The 24,048-nt window shown below is 42.2% G+C and overlaps 1 protein-coding gene and 1 pseudogene across 3 annotated transcripts in view; both read right to left on the bottom strand.

Annotated features, from left to right (window-relative positions):
- LOC117534291 (zinc finger protein 32-like) overlaps positions 1-15,593 on the bottom strand; it is a 32,285-nt gene extending 16,692 nt beyond the window's left edge. The window contains exons 1-2 of one of the 3 annotated variants that reach the window (XM_034198486.1): positions 14,557-15,593; positions 4,108-5,936 (exon numbers count right to left, since the gene is read on the bottom strand). In XM_034198486.1, the coding sequence (XP_034054377.1) occupies positions 4,759-5,936; positions 14,557-14,806 (1,428 nt within the window). In that variant the 5' untranslated portion in view covers positions 14,807-15,593 and the 3' untranslated portion in view covers positions 4,108-4,758. Of the gene's footprint in view, positions 1-4,107; positions 5,937-10,979; positions 11,267-14,556 lie in introns of those variants that run through there. The other 2 variants (XM_034198487.1, XM_034198488.1) reach the window with 2 other exon arrangements.
- LOC117534283 overlaps positions 1-24,048 on the bottom strand; it is an 865,641-nt pseudogene that overhangs the window by 236,730 nt on the left and 604,863 nt on the right.

Raw genomic sequence — 24,048 nt, 5'->3', positions numbered from 1 at the left:
GTTTAGTTGTGCTATCTTACAATCAATATAGTAAATGTGAGGTAAAGTGTGTCGCCAATGTAACCGGTTAGAACTCGAAGTTGCGATGAGGTCTTAAAATGTATGGAAAGGGTCTTAAAAAAGGCTCTTAAAAGGTATTACATTTGACTTCAGGATTCCTGCATATACCCTGAAGATGGAGTGCCTAGCGTCATGTGAGTGGTAACTTACAGAGTACTTTCAATTAGCATTTCACAAAATGGCAACTGCCGTGTTTGGCAACATGCGGTCTAAACAAGATGGCAACTGATTTTCCAACTTCTAACCTGAAGAACAAAGGGATTTGAAAATACACCAAGTGGCTTTCACAGGGGAGTTTAAATACAACACAAAACAACACTGTAGTTTAAAATAACATTTATATGTAGTTTACAATGAAAATGGGACATTGAACCCCTTACGTTATAAGCCTTGAACCGAATTACATAATATTTGACTTTGAGTCTTATGTTAATCTCTTGCTATTTAAACACGCTATAATGGGACAAAGTGGGACGCTATCCAAACACAATCAGAAGAATATCGTCTATCTAACGAACGAATGTTGCATTTCCCGTCGTAATCCACACGCAATGTCTGGTTGAAAACAGAACAGAATAAACACTGATAAAACCTTGAACCTTAATCAGGCCTTTTTACTAAAAAGGACTTTTTTAAAAACAGCCTTAAACCGTTTCTAGACAAACACTCACTTCAATTTCCTCAGCCCTAAACTGTGGCTATGTCTCCTTTATTCTAACAGCCTTAAACTGTTTAATACACTTACGTTATAGGCCTTGAAACTATGAACGTAATAGGAGACATCTTAATATTTAAAATCAGCCTTGAACCGACAACTCATAGTCTCCAATTCTAACAGCCTTGAACTGTTTAAAACACTTACTTTATAGGCCTTGAAACTATGAACGTAATAGGAGACACCTTAATATTTCCGGCATAAAAAACACACACAAATTAATAGCATGCAGGTTTAATAGAAGAAGAAATGAAAATGTGACGGCACGAGTTATAGGATGCCTATGTCTATACATTTAGGTTGTTTTAACATTAAATGCACAGCTATTTCCAGGATCCGCTGGCCGCCGTCAAACACACAAACCTAACATGTCCTGCATAAACTATTGAAGAATTCGAACAGGCTTCTCCTTACCGAGTGGATTTGAGCTCTTTGTGTGTCAAACGGATGCCAGCGTTTCCGGCGAACAGCTGGCTGTAGTCTCTTCTCCCCGGTGTAACGAGATCACGTCTTAAGGTGTCACCAATTATTAGCTTTGTTCGTTATTCTCGCGTCCAAGAGAGAAGCTTTAAAAGTAAGGAGACCAATGGAGTCTCTGAGAAGGTTCAAATGGTACTTTAATTAAAATGGCGCGGTAATGTTACAAGCAGAGATATGGTTTGGTGAGAAAGACAGCTGTGTTCTCAGACTCTCGAGAGTAAAGGAAAAGGCAGAGAAAACACACATCCACCGTTTAAATATCCTCCTATAGCTCCTCCTTGTATTGCCGGTTGGTGCTGTAGGGGGACCTCCCTCCTCCGATCTTCAATGTTCGTTGTTGCTTAAACTGACGGTCTGTTTAAACTAAATTATGCCATAAAACATTGATTTTAATTTCTAACACAACATGTCCCTACTTCAGTAGTTGTGTGCTATAATGTATTTACAAAGTGTGAAGAGGAGGCAACTTTAGAATAGGGAACCTGTTCAGGTCAATTAGAGTCAAACTACTAGCTTATTGGTTATGAACAAGACTTCACTTTAAAATAGGGAACATGTTCTTGGATAGAAATACCTAATAAGAGTCAAACTACTAGCTTATTAGTCATGAACAAGACTTCACTTTAAAATAGGGCACATGTTCAAGGCTGGATTATTGTAACTCCTTATTATCAGGGTGTACCAACAAGTCAGTTAAGTCGCTTCAGCTGATTCAAAATGCTGCAGCTCGTGTACTAACCAGAGTTAGGAAAAGGGACCACATTACTCCTGTTCTGGCTGCCTTACACTGACTCCCTATAGAACACAGGATAGAATTTAAAATTCTTCTTCTCGCCTACAAAGCCCTTAATGGGCAGGCGCCATCTTACCTTAAATAACTCATTATACCCTACTGTCCAACTAGGGCATTGTGTTCCAAGAATGCAGGACTGTTGGTTGTTCCTAGAGTCCCTAAAAGTACAATGGGAGCCAGAGCCTTTTCTTATCAAGCCCCACATTTGTGGAATCAGCTTCCAGTTTGTGTTCGGGCGGCAGACACCCTATCCGATTTTAAGAGTGCGCTTAAGATCTTCCTTTTTGATAAAGCTTATAGTTAGGGCTGATTAGATTCAGCCCCTAGTTTTGCTGCTTTAGGCTTAGTTTGTCGGGGGACATCTTACTTCTTCCTTCAATCTGTCTATACCTGTGTACTCTCATGTTCTGAATATTACATTGCTGAATAACCCAGCTTCCCCAGATTTCTTGTTGGTGTCTATATACACCGGGATCCGGAGTCATGGCTGATTGTGTTTCTGTGGTCCTGAGTCCTGGATCGCGAGCCCTGGATCTTGAGTCGTGGCTGTGCCTGTTGCTGTGGTCCTGGATCATGAGTCCTGGATGGATATCGTCGTGGATTCATCCTCTTATTATAGACACATGCATTTCCAAACATTTGGTCTACCTATGTTGCAAATGTAATATATTTTCAATTTACACACGGCATCTATTGCACATCTGTCCGTCCTGGGAGAGGGATCCCTCCTCTGTTGCTCTCCCTGAGGTTTCTCCCATTTTTCCCTTTAAACTGTGGGTTTTCTCCGGAAGTTTTTCCTTGTACGATGTGAGGGTCTAAGGACAGAGGGTGTCATATTGCCATATTGATATTCTGTACAAACTGTGAAGTCCACTGAGACAAATGTAACATTTGTGATATTGGGATATATAAATAAACATTGATTGATTGATTGATTAGATAGAAATACCTAATTAGAGTCAAACTACTAGCTTATTGGTTATGAACAAGACTTCACTTTGAAATAGGGAACATGTTCTTAGATATAAATACCTAATTTTGAGTTATTTAGACACAATTAACACTTATAGTTTCATGTCTTGTTACATAAGAATAGATCATATTTGTTAAGTGTTATTATGGGAGAATTACTATTCTTGTGGTACTACTGCCTTATTAAGCCCATATTGAGCTGCGCATACTGAGACCAAAACTCATGCACAACAACTTCCTTACTTGCAATCAATAAGCACTAATTAGAGGGTTATTGAAGAAAAACTGTCAACTAATGGCTTATTACTTGTAGAATATGGTCATGCAGAATAAGGCATTAATAAGTGTTTTATAATGACTAATAAAGAGCCAATATACTGCTAATATGCATGTTAATTAACAACTAGTTGATGGTAAATTTGTGTACCTTAATATAAAGTGTTACCAAAAATACAAACTCTTTTGGCTCCTTCCTGTCTTTCTAGTGGGTCTTGCTTGGCTCTATACTGGCTATCTTCTAGCTCTATTCAGGTTTTTTGAGTTTTTTTCTAGCTCTCTCCCTGATAATTATCAGAACCTGAAGGCTACGGACTATCTTCTGGTTCTCCTCTGGATCCATCCACTATCTCTTGTCTCTGTACAGTGAATTACACTTGTGTTACTGGAGCAGGCAAAGCATACAACAGATACTTTCAGCATTATCGGAACACGAAGTAGAAGCTTGGATGAAACGCAGCAGACATCTAAACAATGAACACACGCAACTTAGAAGAAATAAAGTTGGGCTTTATGCGTTCTAATATTGCAATGCAAACCCATGATGTAATGACAGTAATTAAGAATAATGTAGTCATTAAATGCTCATTTCAGTAGATTTAATCAAACAAAACATAAACATATTGGACATGGCCTCAAGACTGTAACCTCTTTACATTCTGTTGAAATAGTCAATTACTAGCCATATCTTACACATTGCTGTTTTGAATCATTAATATGTGGATGACAGTTGAACTGGAGGATGTAACATGTATGCTATCTGATGGAAAGAAGACGTATCGCTCTGTTGCCGTTGTTTGGACAACAAAAACAGAGTGAAGCTCTCATTTAATAAACAATCTTTGAGTACAGACCCCGTCTTGCAGAGAGCACACAACAGCACGTTTTTGGTCTAGCATCACTTTACAAAACATTTGCAGTAAGACACTAAGACTAGCTGGTCATTTGTAAGGTCAGTCCACCTTAAATGAGCAGTGGGTGATCAGCAGGTGAAAGGCAGGACACGGGAACTTGGTCCTGAGGAGATGTAACGATTATTAAACAAGAAATAGTCTAGGCAAGGGGTCAAATAAATGAACATTTGTGATCATCAGGTCATCAGGATACAAAATAGGAAAATGTATTCCCTTACAGTTACAGAAGGAAAAACAATCAGATAACAGGTACATTTATGTAAAACAGGGCTCATTAACAGGATAGCAATGATACAAAACATTTAAAAATGAAGAAAAAAACATCAAATCATCCTATATCTCTATATGGAAACTTAGAGCCCTCAATCCAAAATAAAATGGTTCATCAACAGTCAGTGGTTAACGTATAAATCAGAAAATCAGTATGACAAAAACATTAAACATATTGTCGACTTATGTTGATAAAGATGGAGTTCATTTAAGTCTTATATGAATGTTGTGCAACAATGTTAATCCAGATTTTTCTCATGTGTGAACTGTCATAAGACTTATTCATTGTCCTCTCCATCAGCTTCTGTTTCCTTGTGTTCAGCTGAGCTGCTGATTGGAGGCTCTGCCTCTCCGTTATCCTCAGTTGGAATTTCATTAAGCTGTGAGGATTGACGACCAACACACTTGTGTCTTTTGAAATCACTACGCCATTTAAATCTTTTGTCACAAACATTGCAGCTGTATAGTTCCTCTCCTGTGTGGATGCTCATGTGTCTCTTTAAACTTCCACTCCGTGAAAAAGCTTTCTTACAGACTGAGCAGCTGTGTGGTTTCTCTCCTGTGTGGATTCTCATGTGTGCCTTTAAACTTCCACTCCGTGAAAAACCTTTCTCACAAACTGAGCAGTTGTGTGGTTTCTCTCCTGTGTGGATTCTCATGTGTTTTTTTAAACTTCCATTCAATGCAAAATATTTGGTACAAACTGAGCAGCTAAAGGGTTTCTCTCCTGTGTGGATTCTCATGTGTTCCTTTAAATGTATATTCTGTGAAAAAGCTTTCTTACAGACTGAGCAATTGAATGGTTTCTCTCCTGTGTGGATTCTCATGTGTCGCTGAACATTTTTTCTATATGTAAAAGATTTCGTACACACAGAGCAGCCAAATTGTTTCTTTACAGCACTACGTCTTGAATCACTGACAGATTCTTGTCTATTTTTCAGTGAGTTTGAGCCTGTTGCAGGTTCTCTGGTCTCCTTCCAATCAGCACTGTCTTCAGTGTCAGGTTCAGAAGAGTCTCCAGTGTCAGGTTCAGAAGAGTCTCCAGTGTCAGGTTCAGAAGAGTCTCCAGTGTCAGGTTCAGTAGAGTCTCCAGTGTCGTCCTCAGTCTTTGGTTGTAAACTGCTCTCTAGATCTGAGTTCCTGGTTGGTTCTGGTCCTTGACAGTCATCTCCATCAGCTTCTGTTTTCATGTGTTCAGTTTGTCTTTGATGAGGCTGTGAGGACTGAGGTTTCTCTTCATCATCTTCACTCTTCACAGGGTCAGGAGTGAACGTGGGCTTGGTGATATCAGCCTCCTCCAGCTCCTGAAGCTGCTCTCCCTCCTGACTGATCCTGAGTTCCTCCTGTTCCTGCTTAATGTGTGGGGGGGGCTCTGGGTCCTCCTGGTCCAGACTGGTGCTCCACTCCTGCTGGTCAGGGAGAACCTCTTCTTTAACCACCACCAGCAGCTGGACGTCTGCAGGTAACAGGAAACACACAGTAAGAAACAACTGTTAAGTGTTAGCATTTACAAATCGATTCACCATTACAATGGGAGACATTTTGAAGCCCTAATTAATGCCTTTGTTTTTATACTTTCATATTATCTTTCTTAGTCCCACCTATTGTGTGTTTGTGTTGGCTCAATCCACCTTATGTAGCCCAACCCCTTTCCACTTCCAGTTAAAAAAGAAAAAGCCTTTTTTCTTCTGGTTTAGCACTAGCTGCAATGTAAACAATGAATATCTATTTGGGATCGTTCACAGATACACTACGTCTACAGTATAGAATGCAAATACTCTGTTACAAATTAAAATCCTGCATTCAAACCTTATTCAAGTAAAAGTATGCAAGTATCATCAGAACATTTTACGGCACCTTCTTATGTCATAGTAATGATGGTGCAGTAAAATGTTCCCTGTCAGTGTTTCATTTATGATGTTTCTTGATTATTTTGTATGTTGCATTTTACTGCTGTACATGTTCAAAGTTGCTCTTGTATAAATGATTATAGATGAGGGAACCTGCTAAATATTAAAATATGTGTGTTTTTTATATACAGTACCAATCAGAAGTTTGGACACACCTTCTCATTCAATGGTTTTTGTTTATTTTACATTTGTTTCTACTTTGTAGAATACTGAAGACATCAAAACTATAAAAGAAAACATATGGAATTATCTAGGTAATAAAAAAAAGTGCTAAAAAAAAAATCAAGAATATGATTTTTATTTTAGATTCTTCAAAGTAGACCCCTTTTGCCTTGATGACAGCTTTGCTCACTCTTGGCTTCTCTCAGTCAGCTTCATGAGGTAGACACCTGGAATGGTTTTCAATTAACACGTGAGCCTTGTCAAGAGTCCATTTGTGGAATGACTTGCCTTCTTAATGTGTTTGAGACCATCAGTTGTGTTGTGCAGAGGTAGGGTTAGTGCACAGTGGAGAGCCCTATTTGTCTGCTGTTGTAATCCCTATTATGGCAAGAACGACTGAGCTCAAAGAGAAACGACCGTCCATCATCACGTTAAGAAAGTAAGGCCAGTCGATCCGGAAAATGTCAAGAACCGTGAATGTATGTGTAGTCGTAAAAAACATTGAACGCTATGATGAGACTGGCTCTCATTAGGCCCCCCCCCCCCCGGGAAAGGAAGAGCAAGAGTTACCTCTGCTAATAAATAGCAGGATAAATACATCAGAGTTACCAGCCTCAGAAACCGCTAATTAAAGCACCTCAGATTAGAGCCAACATAAATGATCACAGAGCTCAAGGAGCAGACCATCTTAACATGCACTGTTCAGAGGGGACTGCGTGAATCAGGCCTTCATGGTCCAATTGTTGCAAAGATCCACCACTGAGGATGAACAACAAGAAGAAGAGAATTGTTTGGGCCAAGAAACTCAAGGATTGGACATTAGACAGTGGAAATCTCTACTTTGGTCTGATGGGTCCAAATTAGTGTTGTCACGATACCAAAATGTTGGTTTCGATACCGATTAGGGCTGCACGATTTTGGGGGAAAATGTAATTGCGGAAAAAAAATTGTAAAAAAAAAAAAGAAATGTTAAAAAAAATCTCAGGCTTTGCGATTTGATAATCGCATCATTTCAAATCACGATTTCGATTTAAAATCGATTAATCCTTCAACCCTAATACCAAGTCAAGAATGTAATTAAATGTAATTATTGTGCTTTATATTTCACACCAGAATCATAACCACATTGGTAAGTTAGCTAAAAAGATAGCCATATTAGACAGTTATCATTGCCATTAATTGCCTCGGCAAACTACGAAAACGTTAATTTGTCACAAAATAAATTACACTGGTTTGACTTAGATTTGAGGGCATGCGATTGAGCATGATGTAATTATGTTATCTATCACATTCGCTAACCTGTCTGGATGCCGGTTGGCGAGTTGCTTAGCGAAGTTTGATGTGTTGGCTCCCTTGGTTTGCAGGGATCTAAAACATTTCTTACAGACAGGCCTCGTGGTGTCCGTAGGCTTGCCCTCACTGTCAGAGATATAGCTAAAATACTTCCAAATGTCGCTTCTGGCGTCTTTTTTGTCAACAAGCCGAGGCGCAGCGGCAGTTGCACTCCCACTTGCAGCCATGCTTCTCGCTTTCTCACATGCTCTGGCAGCTAGCCCGTGCACGAGAGAGGGGAGGCACTTAGAGCGTGCTTGAGAGGGGAGGGACTGCAGGCACGGCTGCAGTACAGGGAGTGGAAGCAGAGCGCTGAACACACACAGCTCTTATTAAAACGGCGCTTTCTCACCGGAGTACTTTTCTCCGTCATTCTTAAAGTACTGATACTAATGAACAAGTCATTTTTCGTAAATAGACGGAGGGTTTCAGCCATATTTCAATATTTTTACGACGACCTCAGTCTTACAGTAGCGTGTCCTAGCAACAGCTAAAGCCTGGTACTGCATGCTATTTAGCTTAAGCTAGTTAGCAGCAAAATGCCTCCGTTCTCTACAGATGACTTCCACAAACTTCTAAAGAAGATGGCCGTGTTGGAAATGAAAATGCAACGGTTGGAAGTTAACGTGGAAGTGAATGGACTATGCTGGAATGCCACCACTTTACCAGTGTTGCAAAAGAGTGGAGAGGCATGCTCACTCACAGCAAGTTAGCAGCTACAAGGATTCCAAGGAACTGGAGGGCTATGTACCGGGTAATACATCTACAAGTGGTAGTCCTCCCTGTAACTCTCTGTGTGCAAAGAGTAAATCATTTCCATGGGATTTGGGAGGACGAATAACAGGCAGAGCCCAGCGCCCTGAAATCTGTGATGCGACCGGCTGGCCTGAATTGTTATCACCCAGGAATATCGCCTCTTCAACGCCTATTCATACTAGGTAACAGCCGTGGACAGCTGCCAAAGGGAGAACTACAAACAATCCTCCTAAACCACCAAGTGCGCCAATCCAGAACAGATACGCTCCGCTGACTCAGAACCGGAGATCTCTTTCTGAAGACCTGGATAACCTGTCCTCTTCACACAGCAGGGTAAGGACCAATAGCTACTCCTAAAGTAAAAGGCTAGAGGTAAAGCTAACGACTTGGCCTGAAACTCTGATTGTGGGTGACTCTGCTGTAAGAGATGTAAGAAGTCTGTGTAGTAAGAACAAAACCAAAGTACTTCCTTTTCCCAAGGAAATGGTCTCTGACTTGGCTTATAAGACCTTGCATATTGGTGCTGAACAACCGACTGTGAACAATGTGGTACTGCATATTGGAACGAATGAAGTGCTGAAAAAAGACTTTAAATGTTTGTTGGAAACTGTCAGCTCTCTAAATGCAGAGGTGTTCATCAGTGGCCCTCTACCGCCAGTCAGAAGAGGAGTGGAGAGATTCAGCAGATTGTTTGCACTGAACACGTGGCTTTCAACTGTCTGTACTGACCATTCTGTCCATTTTATTGACAATTTTAACTTTTTCTGGGACCGAAGACATCTTTTAAGGCAAATGGAGTTTGCCTGAACAAGTCAGGAGTGAAATTGTTTATCTCTAACATATTCAACTGCCTGCGTCATCAATCTGTTCCCTCTGCCAAGGACAAGAGGAATCAAAACAAGAGAAAGACACAACACATCGCGCAGAAAACCTTGAAGAAGTATCACTGCACCCGCCTGAGGAATGTCTTGATTATGGGAAACCGATGAGACAAATGGAGGAGTCTCCACTGCCCTTCACCCCCCCCCCCCCCTATCACCTTTGAAGATACTCTTCATTCACCCCCCAGCTCTCTCTACTCTCCGTTCACCCTTTCACCCTCCCTCCTGGAGTTTGATGACCACATGAAAGAGATACAGAGGGTTGGCACCAAGTCCTTCCTGGAGTTCAATGACCGCATGAAGGCGATACACAGGGTTGGCAGCATGTCCTTTACCCCCGCCCCTCAACGGACGCCCAGCGCAATCATCGAAGCAGAGAAGCGCACCATCTCCCCGTCTTCATCACCGTGCCTACATCAACCACCTCCCCCCCTTCAAGACAGCCTCTGCGGTCTCTGAAGCCTGATAAGAATGTGTGTGTACAAAACACAGCAAACTAACTGATATGTGCTGGGTCCAGGCTCCAGGGCGTATGGCACTCTCAACTCTTTCCAGGACAAGCTGGGGCCCTGCCTGCCAGTAGCTTTGCCGATATCTGTGTTGATAGGTAATAGATTGAGAGCGGTGAATCAGCTTCAGGAAGCGCTCAAACGTTTGTGTGAGTTTAACAAATTTAGCAGTGATTCCATGTCAGCTACAGCTTGTCACAAAAAATCTGACTGTTAGTGTATTTAACGAACGTAAACTAGCTTTATTAAATGGCAGGTCTTTGCCAGGAAAAACATTTTTAATCAATGATTTTATCACCGAGCACAATCTAGATTTTATGTTTTTAACAGAAACTTGGATTGAACAAAATAACAGTGCAGCTGTTCTTATCGAATCAACACCTCCCAACTTTAGTTTTATGAGTCAGGAAAGAATGCATAAGAAAGGGGGTGGAGTTGCTATTTTGTTCAATGATTCCCTTCAATGCAGGAAGACATCTTATGGGCTAACCCTAACCTGGTGCGGGCATGGCAGGGGCAGAAACACAAAAGTCACACACACTTTTGTTAGACCTGAACACCCTGTATGTATTGTAAATGTGTAGGGGGGTACAGTGGGGGTACAGTGGGTGGTCATTGAAAATATGTTCTGATATATGATCTTCACAGAAAATGAGCCAAGGCCATTGAGTGTGGGTTTGAAAATAATTTATCATATCATTTTTCTTTAGCTAAATAATGAAAACGGGTCCCACAGACCCGAATACGATACAAGGGTTAACTGAAAATACTAGGGAAATGTTTACTCAGAATTTTTCTTCCACACAGGGTGCACTTGCCCCTGCTAACACCTCAGTAAATTAGTAGTTCATTTTAAAAAGGTCCCATGTCATGGCCATTTCTACTGATCATAATTCCATTGTTAAGGTATACTAAAAAAGATTTATACTGTGCAATTTTACAAACTCACATTGGTTTCTCATACAGCATCTCTGTAAAGCATGTGTATTCACCGGTATTCACTCTCTGTCCTAAACGGCTTGTTGGAGCTCCTGCTCCCTGTGAGCCCACTGTGCTCTGATTGGTCAGGATGTTGCGAGGCTCGTTGCGAGGCTTCCGGGTCACCGATACAGCAAGAACAAGCAAAACTCATCCTGAGCACACACACAAACACTCACAGCCAAAGTAAAAACAATAAGTGTGGCTTGATATTGAGTAAGAAAAAGGCTGATAACCAGGGGTTTACATCACTTTTTTGCCCTTGTTCTCAAAGGAGCACCTGGAGATGTTGCTTGGTGCTCATCCTTAAAATGAAATAAACCGTAACTTTTGAGGGGGTCTTGACTTTATTTGCCAGACACACGGCACTGAAAACACATGCAGAGGTGAACACAGAACACACATGCAGAGGTGAACACAAGACAACATTAGCACGAACAGTAATCCTACAAGACAAGCTGTCATCACTACCCTCCTGACTGTTCTCCTCACTGTCTTCCTCTCTGTCAGACATGGTAGCTGATGATGTAGGCCTACTTCTTTCTCTATGGTTGAGTCTGCGATTAGCTGCTTGCATCCACAAGTCAACAGCTGGGTTTGGGTCGAAAGTCTCTGTTGTCATCTTAGACAAGTGGATGTAATCAAATAAGTATGTGAACATAACCAATAACCTAACATAGCCAATAACAAATGAATGTAACTTATTTTATTTGTGTTGTTCATTCATATCTTATTTTACCTTAATATTTATTTATGCATTTTTTTTTATCTCTCCAGTTTTAAAGGATATTTTTGGTTACTGTCCTATAGTATACATTGGAATGATTTAAAACCTGTTTATCCCAATAATTATAAAGGAGTGCCTTGGAAATATGTGTTTACATAAATTGTGACCAAACCGATTGAACTTAGACTAAGAGTCCTTTACCTCACTGAACTGTAGTTATCAGTCTGACTGGAGAGGACTCTCCCTCCACATTATTGTAGAAACATCTTCTTCTTATATCCGTTAGAGCAGCTAGCACCAGATTCTAATAACAACAGCGCCGGTACCGGGCGGTGCGCCCTTCTCTCTCTCCCTCACTCGCATTTTGTCTGTGAGCTGCGGGCGCCAGATAAGCCAACATCCCCCATTTTCATCACTTACAGTGCCCATCATACAGGGCAAATGAAACATGTAACCGGGGTGAAAAGGGTGTTACTTTACTTTATTATGAATATTGTTACATCAAGGCCGAAAATTAGGATGAGCGCCAACGGTCAAAAATGTTTTTTTCCCTCCCAGAACTGCCAGCGCAGCGCCTCCACAGATCTGGCGCCTTAGGCGAACATCTAGCGAGTGCGACGGGCCGACCCTGAGTTCATATGCAACTCGCAAATATCTCTCTCTCTCCCTCTCTCTCTCAATGTTGGTACGCAAATGCGCCTTTTTTCAAATGACCCGGTGCTCTTTTTTTGGCAGAGGTGCGCATGCGCACCTGCGCACCAGTTATGTGCAGCCCTGCTTATAACGATGTGAGCATTGGTCTGCGGAGAGCATTTATCCGCGATCCCAGCTTAGCAGCCCGAAAAACTTTTACCCATTTAAACAGTCGTGGTAGATACCTTGTTTGTTTTAAACATCATAAACAACAATGAATACTTACAGGTTACCCGAACCTCCCGCTGGTCCAAACAAAGTAGGAACAGCATCGTTCTTCAGTGCGCTACGCTGTACATATCCGGCATGAATCGCTGAAAGGTTTGTGAAGCTTTGTTTCGTGAAATGCTGGCAGAGGGTGTGGCCTCTGGGTATTCACATGTCACAGTACCCAGGAAGTAAACAATGGAAGATGAGAAATCTCCAACAAGGCGTTTTGGGGCAGCATAGACTGTGTTAGAATTGTACTCGCTACAGGGTGTACTTTGAGGGTTTTTGACTCTGCAGACCGTTTACATGCATAAACACCTTCATAACACACAAGGGGACGGGTAATAACCGGAAAAGCATAACATGGGCCCTTTAATTAAAAAATTATTATAGATGCCATTGCTCCAACAAAGGTAAAGGAAGTGTCTGGCAAGAAAATATCTCCATGGAGAAAGGCCATGACAGTGAAAACAGAAAAAAGAGAGTGTAGAAAAGCTGAACGTAGGTGGCGAAAAACAAATCTCCAGGTTCATTTTGAAATCTATAAAGAGAGACTTGGCTTTTGGTAGGTTTGTTCTTCCGTAATAAATTATAATTATTATAATAAAATATATTTGTCTAATAATAATTACATACTTTTACTTAAATAAGATATGAATGCAGTACTTTAACTTGTAATGGAGTATTTTCACAGTGTGGTGTTTCATTGATTGATTGAAAAGTGTATTAACAGCTTGTATATTGGGTACAGTACAGTACAGCTCAAAACATACAATTGTTAAGGGGATGCAGACCAGAGAAAGACTTTCGTCTTGTTTACATCAGGGTCCCCCATTTCCAATTCATCATGTCATTTAAGACATATAAGACTATTTGACATACAGATGGCTTATTTACAATTTACATACAGGTGGTTTTTTACATACAGATTGCTTATTTACAATTTTCATTTTAGATTTCGTTCTAATACATCCTAACCGGACATTTAAGACATACCAAGTCTACAGATATACAGTTAGTAACAGAGTCTAAAATGCGAGTATATACATAGATGGGGGGGGAAGCTGTCCATTGAACGACAGGTTGAGATTTGTACCATTACCGGGGCCAGTTTTGCAATGCTCTCCCCCGAAGGTGCTCTTTAAGAGAGGTTTTGAAGGTAAGTATAGTTTTACTTTCCTTTACAGTTGTGGGAAGAGCGTTCCACCTTGATGTGGCATCATTGCGAAACGTGTATTCCCCCTTTTTTGTGCCAAATCTGGGTTTCACATGATTTGTGGAGCTCCCTCTGGTGTTATGATCATGGTATTCCTTGACCTTTGGGAATAATTTTGACATGTACATGGGTACCATAGAGGTGTAGTGGATCTTGTAGACCAGGCCCATTGCAAGTAGCTGTACTCTGTCGTCTACTCTAAGCCATCCTTGGTTGTCAAAGTGGGCAGAGGTGAGGTGGGTTCTAGATGAAAGGTCAAGCAGTAGTCTGACCAGTTTATTTTGCGATGTTTGAAGTTTTATTTTTAGCACCTTGGAGGTGCTATGGTACCATGACGTGCAAGCATAGTCATAGTACCCTTGAATGAGTGCTCCTGCCAGAGTTTTCAGGGTGTTTTTGTTTACCAGAGGAGATCCGGTATAGGAATCTAGTTCTTTGATTGACTTTTTTTATTACATTGGATGCCATTTTGTCACAGGAGAGGTTTGCCTCAAGAATAGATCCTAGGTATGTAATTTCCTTCTTACTTGGGACAATAATGTCGCCCACTGCAACTGAGAAGTCGTCGGATTTGTACTTTTACTTCAGGATCTACTACCTGCAGCAAGTGCTGATAAAGAGTCTAAACGTAAGTGTTATTAATGTGATAATATAGTGTTACTGAAGAGTTTAAAGTGTTAATTAAGAGTAAAGGGAACAGACCTGCTCTGTGTATCCGAAGTTGAGGCTGTAAAACAGCGTCCAGTAGTTTCTGGAGTCTCTCGTTCTCCTCTTTGGAAAGAGACAGCTCCTCCTCGAGCTCTGCTATCGTTTTTTCAAACAGAGCAAATATATCTTCAGCAGCAGCAGTGAGTCGCTGCTTCTTCAACGACAGCAGCATTTGGACTTTACTCATGTTTAATAGATCACCTTTTCCTGCTAACTCCGTCAAACACACCGTTTCTCTCTCCATCAAACTCTCAATGTGACTAGTGTTGCTAACGTGTTTCCAGCTAGCATGCTAAGCTAGCTCCTATAGTCCGAGATAAACGCTCCATAAAAAAGAACACTGAGTCCATTCGGAGGTTTATCCAGGCACACAGATGATGGATCAGTAGTGCTGGAGCTCACACACACTTTTTCAGGAACACAGAGAGAGAGAACCGTAGAGACGAGACTTCACCTCGATCCAGGTTAGAAAGAGCAGAGAACTTCACTTCTTCTTCTTTGGTGTTTATTGGCAGTTGGCAAACCAACTTGTAGGTACATTACTGCCACCAACTGGACTGGAGTGTGGACAAGAGACTATGCAGAACAATAATAAACAAAAAATAACTACTGCACCATTTGCATCTGTGCTACTGCTTCCCCATAGCGAGTTATGTTAATTAAAATCCCCACACCATATTACTTTGTCTTGCAGTGAACCCCCAGCAATCCTCTAATATACTTTGATTTAATTTCCCACATGGCTTATAATAATTTACTATATCTATAGGTCCTCTATCATTCCATACCGTTATAACTATTTCTTCATGATCTGTACTTACATGCATAACTTTGTAACTTAAACCACTCTGTATGAATGAATGTTGCAACTCCTCCCCCTCTGCCAGAGTCCCTATCTCTTCTAACTGCAGTATATCCCTTTACAATCAAATCCAGTTGTGGTTTCAGCCATGTTTGCTGAATATAAAGTACATCAGGTTTCTCTCCCAGGTTGTCAATATATTTGTTGAACTCTTGTCCATTTGCAATTAAACTTCTAGCATTCCACTGCTGTACAATTAACACCATCAGGATGATGAAACACACTCCTCAATGTCAGTTTTGGTACTTTAATGACAAGGATGACGACACCCTGAAACAGAGCAATGCAGCAAGATAAGCTGACAAAGTACTAGATAGATACTAGATAAGATAAGCTGACAAAGTACTACATACATGCATGTCATGACCAATACACATATATGCAATTACATAGAGTAAAGACACACCAAACAATAGTGGAAACAATCTTACATGAATGAGTGGATGAACGTCTCAACTCAAGGCGGAGTGAATGAACAATATTTGAACTAAAATGGCCGCTCGGCACTACCGGGTCAGAGCACGGCATATCCGGACAGCGACAGCAGTGATGCTGCCCTCTAGTGGCCGGCGATAAACTCTTCACAGTCCATGTCTGAGATTGTTGGAAGTTATCATTTAGGAAATCTTTGACATGTTCCCAGTGCAAAGCCCCGAGGGTGGATGAGATCCGCCCGGAAATGCTGAAGGCTCTGGGTGTTGAGGGACTGTCATGGTTGACACGTCTCATCAACGTTGCGTGGAAGTCGGAAACAGTACCGAAGGAGTGGCAGACCGGGGTGGTGGTTCCCTTTTTTAAAAAGGGGGATCAGAGGGTGTGTGCCAATTACAGAGGCATCACACTACTCAGCCTCCCCGGGAAAGTTTACTCTAAGGTACTCGAAAGGAGGGTCAGGCCGATTGTCGAACCTCAGATTGAGGAGGAACAATGCGGATTCCGTCCTGGTCGTGGAACAACGGATCAGCTTTTTACTCTCGCAAGGATCCTGGAGGGGGCCTTGGAGTACGCTTATCCGGTCTACATGTGTTTTGTAGACTTGGAGAAGGCGTATGACCGAGTTCCCAGGGAGTTACTGTGGGAGGTGCTGCGGGAGTATGGGGTGTGGGGGTCTCTACTCAGGGCCATCCAATCTCTGTACTCCCAAAGCGAGAGCTGTGTCCGGGTCCTCGGCAGTAAGTCGGACCCATTTCCGGTGAGGGTTGGCCTCCGCCAGGGCTGCGCTTTGTCACCAATCCTGTTTGTAATATACATGGATCGGATTTCGAGGCGTAGTCATGGGGGAGGGGGTCTGCAGTTTGGTGGACTAAGGATTGCACCACAGCTTTTTGCAGATGATGTGGTTCTAATGGCTTCATCGGTCTGCGACCTTCAGCACTCACTGGATCGGTTCGCAAACGAGTGTGAAGCGGCTGGGATGAGGATCAGCACCTCCAAATCTGTGGCCATGGTTCTCAGCAGGAAACCGATGGACTGTCCACTCCAAGTAGGGAATGAGTCCTTACCCCAAGTGAAGGAGTTCAAGTATCTCAAGGTCTTGTTCTCGAGTGAGGGAACAATGGAGCGTGAGATGGGCCGGAGAATCGGAGCAGCGGGAGCGGTACTGCAGTCGCTTTACCGCACCGTTGTGACGAAAAGGGAGCTGAGCCAGAAGGCAAAGCTCTCTGTCTACCGGGCCATTTTCGTTCCTACCCTCACCTATGGTCATGAAGGATGGGTCATGACCGAAAGAACGAGATCGCGGATACAAGCGGATACAAGCGGATACAAGCGGCCGAGATGGGTTTTCTCCGCAGGGTGGCTGGTGTCTCCCTTAGGGATAAGGTGAGAAGTTCGGTCATCAGGGAGGGACTCGGAGTTGAGCCGCTCCTCCTTCGCGTCGAAAGGAGCCAGTTGAGGTGGTTCGGGCACCTAGTTAGGATGTCACCTGGGCGCCTCCCTAGGGAGGTGTTCCAGGCACGTCCAGCTGGGAAGAGACCAAGGGGTAGACCTAGGACCAGGCGGAGGGATTATATCTCTTCGCTGGCCTGGGAGCGCCTTGGGATCCCCCAGTCAGAGCTGGTTGATGTCGCCAGGGAAAAGAAAGTTTGGGGCTCTCTGCTGGAACTGCTACCCCCGCGACCCGACCACGGATAAGTGGGAGAAGATGGATGGATGGATGGATGTTCCCAGTGCATCCTTTTCATATCAAGGTACTTCTCAGCTGATTTGACAATTATTTAGATTATTTCATTCTGGCTTTTAGTCTGCGCTGAACAGACAACATTGACAAATTGGATAATATATTGATTTCAAACCATGTCAGTGGGCTGCAGTATAATAGATATTTGAAAGTGTAATTCACGAGAATCAGTTGATTGTTACCAATAATGATCCACATTATAATCTGGACATGCGGAAGAGGCTAAATTGCTCACAAAACATTGGAAAAATAATCTCGCTGTCTTCTTTCTGTTCATTACTCTCTCTGTCGTCTACTCATCCCTCATTGTTAAATGTATGCTCCTCCTTACTTGTCGCTCCTGCCAGTGTATTACAAATCATTCAGTAATTTAGTTAATTTCACTTTGCAGATAGATAGATGGGGTTATTAAGCCTACATAGTTTGTATTGAACAGCACATGAACAGAATGTAAATGCAACCCTGTGCTCAGAAGGCTGCACCTGCAGTTCCTCTCTGACTTCCATCACTTTCTCTCTTTCTCTCTGCCTGTCCCATATATCCCTTACCAAAGCTGAGCTTCGACTGATATTATTTTCATTATATCTGTGTTACTGAAAAAATAAAACAATACAATGTTATCTCCTCAACCTTTTACTCAAATTATAATGAAAGAAAAGCATTGAAACTTTCGTTAAAAAGTCTGACATTGGATGAATGAAATTAACGTTAGCTCTCTAGCTATTTTATGTACGCAATTTAAACCAAAGTATATAGCCTATAACTGCAATATAAGTTATTGTGCATGTTGTCGTACGTCCACTGACTAACGTAGTGCGTTCACACAGGATCTGTTGGTCATATGATGTCCTGATGAACAGAAACACAAGCAGCCCACAGGACTCAGATCTCTAGATATCTCAATCACTCCTCCGCTGCTCAGGTGTTGTACCGTAGATTGAAGGCTTGCCGTGGACTGAAGCCGTGTTCACAGGGATGTGCAGGGCAGACATCATTTCAATTATTGGACGTTTCGTCTAGTTTTCTAAGCGGAAGGATACAACTAAATAAAAGTCAGTGTTTTTAGGTTTTATTCCGACAGAATACATGGTGAAAGGATAAGATGTGTTTTAACAGCAGGAGTAGCGATCTGACTACTACTATTACTACTGGGCGGACCAGGGTTAGGTTGTACATTTCCTGATAGCAATAATAGCGCGAAAACCAGAACCAATCTACTTTAAAATCACCAGCAAAGTCTGTGAAAGTGTGATTAGAGCTCAAGAAGCAGTCCTGAAGAACCATCATAGCAGCAGAATCACGATAAGGGCAATTTTCTCAGACCAGTACAGCATCCGTGAGGTTTTTGGGGCAAAACCTCCTCAGCAGAGACAGGCGAAAACAGGCCCCAGCTCGAAACGTGGAGGCGCTCCGGTCTCTCAGCGATGTCCCCGGGGTAAATCCTCCTCAGCACAGCAGCACACGACAGGTGGAGGTAGGCCTCCGCTACAGCAGAAACAGGACAGGTGGAAAGCAGGCCCCAGCCTGAACGTGGAGCCGCTCCGTCTCTCTGCGATGTCTCCAGTGCAAAATCCTCCTCAGCGCAGCAGCACAGTACAGGTGGACGCAGGCCTCCACTACAGCAGTACAAGAGAAGTAGAAGCAGGCCCCAGCCCAAACGTGGAGAACGTTCAGGCTACTCCGCAATGCCCTCGGTGCAAATCCTCCTTTCCACGCCGGCGGAAGAGAGGCAGCTCTGCCCCTAACTTTCCACGCTCTGTGAGGCGGATGAGTAAAAACACTGCCAGGTGAGGCACTCCTGCTCTGATCGACGCTCCTGCTCTGATCGACGCTCCTGCACTGTTACCTCAGCAAGGATCAGAGAAGAACTATGATGTCGATTTTTACAAAAATAGACCATGGAAGAACCCATTGCTTTTTATTTCTTAAGTACATTGGGGCATAGTACATTCATTTGTTTGGCTTATAAAAAAGGTACTCAAAATCTATTTACGTGTTTAAAACCAATGAGAAAAACTCTTATATTCCATGAGTTACTGCATTGAATGATTTCATGAGTTGTGTTGCAGTCTTGAAAGAGACGGCTGAGACGAGGCCGTCCAAAATGACCTCTTTAGGGCAAAACAGAGAACCACAACACACCATGTGTGTGTGTGCGTGTTTAAGCAAAGGTGCAGGGGATATATTATTGAGGGTTTTGTGTGTGTGTGTGTGTGTGTGTGTGTGTGTGTGTGTGTGTGTGTGTGTGTGTGTGTGTGTGTGTGTGTGTGTGTGTGTGTGTGTGTGTGTGTGTGTGTGTGTGTGGGGGGGGGTGAAGAGGAGTGTTTTAAAGAGGAGAACAAAAGGAGAGAAGATGAAATAAACACACAGAGAGGGAAGGGGTTCCTGTCTGTGCTATAATGGAGTCCCTCAGTCCAACTCTATTTGCATTAAATACAAAACACAAATTAAATGCTTAACAAGTCTTTGTGCAAACGTTTAATATCACTCAGACCGATGTGGTTGCCTGGTGTTTCCATGTGTTGGAACTGTGTGGAGCTGCTGGTTTTTGGTCTGCGAGGGATAAAGATATTAAAGGCAATATATAATAATTAAAAGTAATGTAACCTCCACAAAGGAGGTGATGTTTACAGGTTGGTTTGTCTGAATGTTTGCTCCATTGAGGAAAAAAGTTTCAAATTGTAAAAGGGCGTAGCACGGGAAGAAGCATTTCAATTGGGTTTGAATATAACAATTATTTTCCACTTTTGTTTACATTGCAAGAAAGGGCATCCATTATTCTCTCTACTAAATCCATCACATCGATAGCTCAACCGACAAAAGGTCCACAAATGGTTGACTGGCTGATTTCTTTTTTAGTTTACTATGTGCTGCTTGGATTAGTTTCCATTCAAATTGTTTATTTTTAATAGCACACAAAAAGAACATTCAAAAACGACAATACAAATAATAGCAGAATATGAACAGAGTCATGTCAGAAAGTGCAGACACACTGTAAAAGATGCAGCTCCAACAACAAGTCCATATATAATAAAAACAAGGTTTTCAATCTGCCAATAGAACAAGAACAAAATGACTTGGTGAGATATCTTGAAGTAAAGATGAGATAATTAGATAAATCACATCTTGTGTTTAGCTGGGGAAACTTATTCTGAACTATATTTGATCAGAATCAGGGAATTTGTAACAAAAAAAGCCAGAAATGCTTAAATTCTGTTTCCTGATGTTAGCTGGAGATGTTCCTCTAAAATAAGATGTTTTTAAGAGACTTTGACTCAAAAAGATGAATATTATTAAGGAATACAAATCCTTCTTTGCAATGTTTACCAGCCTCCTTAGGCTTTTCAATCACAATCATTCAACTGGAATAAAAATAATATTGTTAACATGAACATATGATTTAATGTTCGTTGTTTAGAGTTATTCTAAGGCTTTACTCATTGGGAACTCGGTATGAGATACAGCCATAGACTGTAGGCTATATATAACGTAGGGTCCGTGACGTCACCCATAGGATTCTGCAGAGTTGCGGAGAAGCCCTTAGTAGGCGGAGTCGGCCACTAACGGCTCGACAGTGACGTCAGAGTTCAACTCCCGCCTGCTCCAAATAAGGGCAAAGAGGCGGAGCCGAGGCGGGACCTGCTGCCATATTTTGTTGGGCCTGTTGCATTTGCTGCTCCTGTGAAAAGCTGCTGTGTTGCCGATGTGCTTACATCCCACTTATGTGGATCTGAGGTTTTGGCATCTTATGCTCCATTTATACGAGACTGCTAGGTGTCATTGGTAGGTAGTAAGGTCAAAGTTCCAATCAAAATCTCACGGGACACAGAGGCTTTTGACTCCTATATTGTTGACTCTGTGTTGCCTTTGACAGATGAAAGTGACACAGGTGACACAGTTCTGAGTTGGGGGATGGGATTAAAAGTTCTTCCTATTCCTGTTCATATGATGTATATTGACTGTGACCTTGTTAAGGGTGAAGTAACTGTTGGTGTACGTCCAGCTTTGCAATCGAGGGGATACATTTCATTCTGGGCAACGGTTTGGCAGGTAGCAGAGTCTGGACTGATGTTCTCCCTGAACTTTTAGTGACTGGTGACCTGATTGAGTCTGGGTTTGGGGAGGGCTCTACAGTGGTGCCAGAGGTCACGTCCTCCTGCGTGGTCACGCGTGCTATGGCCAAAACTATGTTGTTTAGAAACCAGAAGACCAAGCATTGCCCCACTAGTCAAAGTGGTCGTGGCGGCAGCGGCGTTGAAAGTGGTAGTGGCGGCGGCGTTGATGGTGGTCTTGGCGGCGGCGGCGTTGATGGTGGTCGGCAGCAGGGGTCGAGGACGAGGCAAGGAAATGTTCTGCTATCGGTGTGGAGACAAAGGACACATGGCTCGTAACTGTGGGCATGCCATCGACCGGAAGTGCTACTCCTGCGGTGGGCTTGGTCACATCCAGAGACGTTGTAATTAAGGTGAAATGTTACAGGTGTGGCGACATTGGCCACATTGCAGTGCATTGCAGTAAAGCCAGTGAGACTAACTGCTACAACTGAGGAAACATGGACCATCTGTTAACTGCGCTGAACCTATTTTCTTTCCAGATTGATGGTTGGTGATATGATTGTCACAAATGTTACATACTATTTTGGTAAATCGTTCTCGCTCTGCCCATCTTTTTAAAATGTGCTTCTCAGGTAGCCTACCTGTGTTGCTAAAGGTCTGGCTGGGTGTTGGAGGCGCGGTTGGCAGTATGAGGGTTGTATGTTGCAATTGTTGGTTTTCTTTGTAGTGCCTTATGTCTTTTGTTTTGAGGTCCTGGGGACACCGATTTTAAGGGGGGGGGGGGTGATGACCCCTGCCATGCTATCTCTTGTGGTGTGTGTGTGTGTGTGTTCCTTTAATGTTCTCCCTTTCGTCTATCAGCTTTGAGTGAGGACACCTGGCTGCCGGTACCAGAGGGTTAAAAGGCCTGAGTGAGACCCTCAATCGCTCTCCCCGCAGAGGACCGAACCTCAGAGAGCAGCCACGTCTCCTATTCTTTTGCTTTGCCTTTTTTTTTGGCTTCGACCACATTGTGTTATCAAATAAATACCTTTTTCATATATATACACTTGTCTTTTCCACACGTTCGTTATGGCTAAGGGCCATGACAGCGTTTAAGTGGATGTCATTGAAGACCTTTACAAGAGCAGTCTCAGTACTGTGGTTTGGACGAAAGCCTGACTGTAACACATCCAAACAGTTATTTAAATGCAAGAAATTACTCAACTGTTGAAAAACTACTTTTCCAATGATTTTACCTAGAAATGGCAGGTTTGATATGGGCCTGTAATTGTTCATTACTGAAGCATCTATACGGACTATCTTCTGGTTCTTCTCTGGATCCATCCACTATCTCTTGTCTCTGTCCAGTGAATTACACCTGTGTTAATGGAGCAGGTAAAGCATACAACAGATACTTTCAGCATCATCGGTGCACGAAGTGGAAGCTTGGATGAATCACAGTGGACTTCTAAACAATGAACACCCGCAACTTAGAAGAAATAAAGTTGGGTTTTATGCGTTCTAATATTGCAATGCAAACCCATGATGTAATGACAGTAATTAAGAATAATTTAGTCATTGAATGCTCATTTCAGTAGATTTAATCAAACAACATAAACATATTGGACATGGCCTCAAGACTGTAACCTCTTCACATTCTTTTGAAATAGTCAATTACTAGCCATATCTCCTACATTGCAGTTAAATCATTAATATGTGGATGACAGTTGAACTGGATACTGTAACATTTATGCCAAAAGAAGACGTATCGCTCTGTTGGCTTCGTTTGGACAACAAAAACAGAGTGAAACTCTCATTTCATAAACAATCTTTGAGTACAGACCCCGTCCTGCAGAGAGCACACAACCCAACAGCACTTTTTTGGTCGAGCATCACTTTACAAAACTTTTGCATTAAGACACTAAGACACTGAGACTAGCTGGTCCCTTGTAAATGTCAGTGCACCTTAAATGAGCAGTGAGTGATCAGCAGGTGAAAGGCAGGACACGAGAACTTGGTCCTGAGGAGATGTAACGATTATTAAACAAGAAATAGTTGAGTCAAGGGGTCAAAGAAATGAACATTTGTGATTATTAGCAAATCGCTTGCAGGTGGGTGAAATCAGGCTTAGGGAGTAACGTATTACATGTAACGGCATTAGGTCATCAGGATACAAAATAGGCAAATGTATTCCCTTACAGTTACAGAAGAAAAAACAATCAGATAACAGGTACATTTATGTAAAACAGGGCTCATTAACAGGATAGCAATGATACTAAACATTTAGAAATGAAGAACAAAACATCAAATCATCCTATATCTCTATATGGAAACTTGGAGCCCTCAATCCAAAATAAAATGGTTCATCAACAACGTATAAATCAGAAAATCTGACTAACAAAAACATT

The sequence above is a fragment of the Gymnodraco acuticeps genome, unplaced genomic scaffold (genome assembly GCF_902827175.1).
Source record: "Gymnodraco acuticeps unplaced genomic scaffold, fGymAcu1.1, whole genome shotgun sequence".
In the NCBI taxonomy this organism is placed as follows: domain Eukaryota; kingdom Metazoa; phylum Chordata; class Actinopteri; order Perciformes; family Bathydraconidae; genus Gymnodraco; species Gymnodraco acuticeps.
The sequence above is the reverse complement of the archived record's forward strand: the minus strand, read 5'-3'. Positions and strand labels throughout refer to the sequence as shown.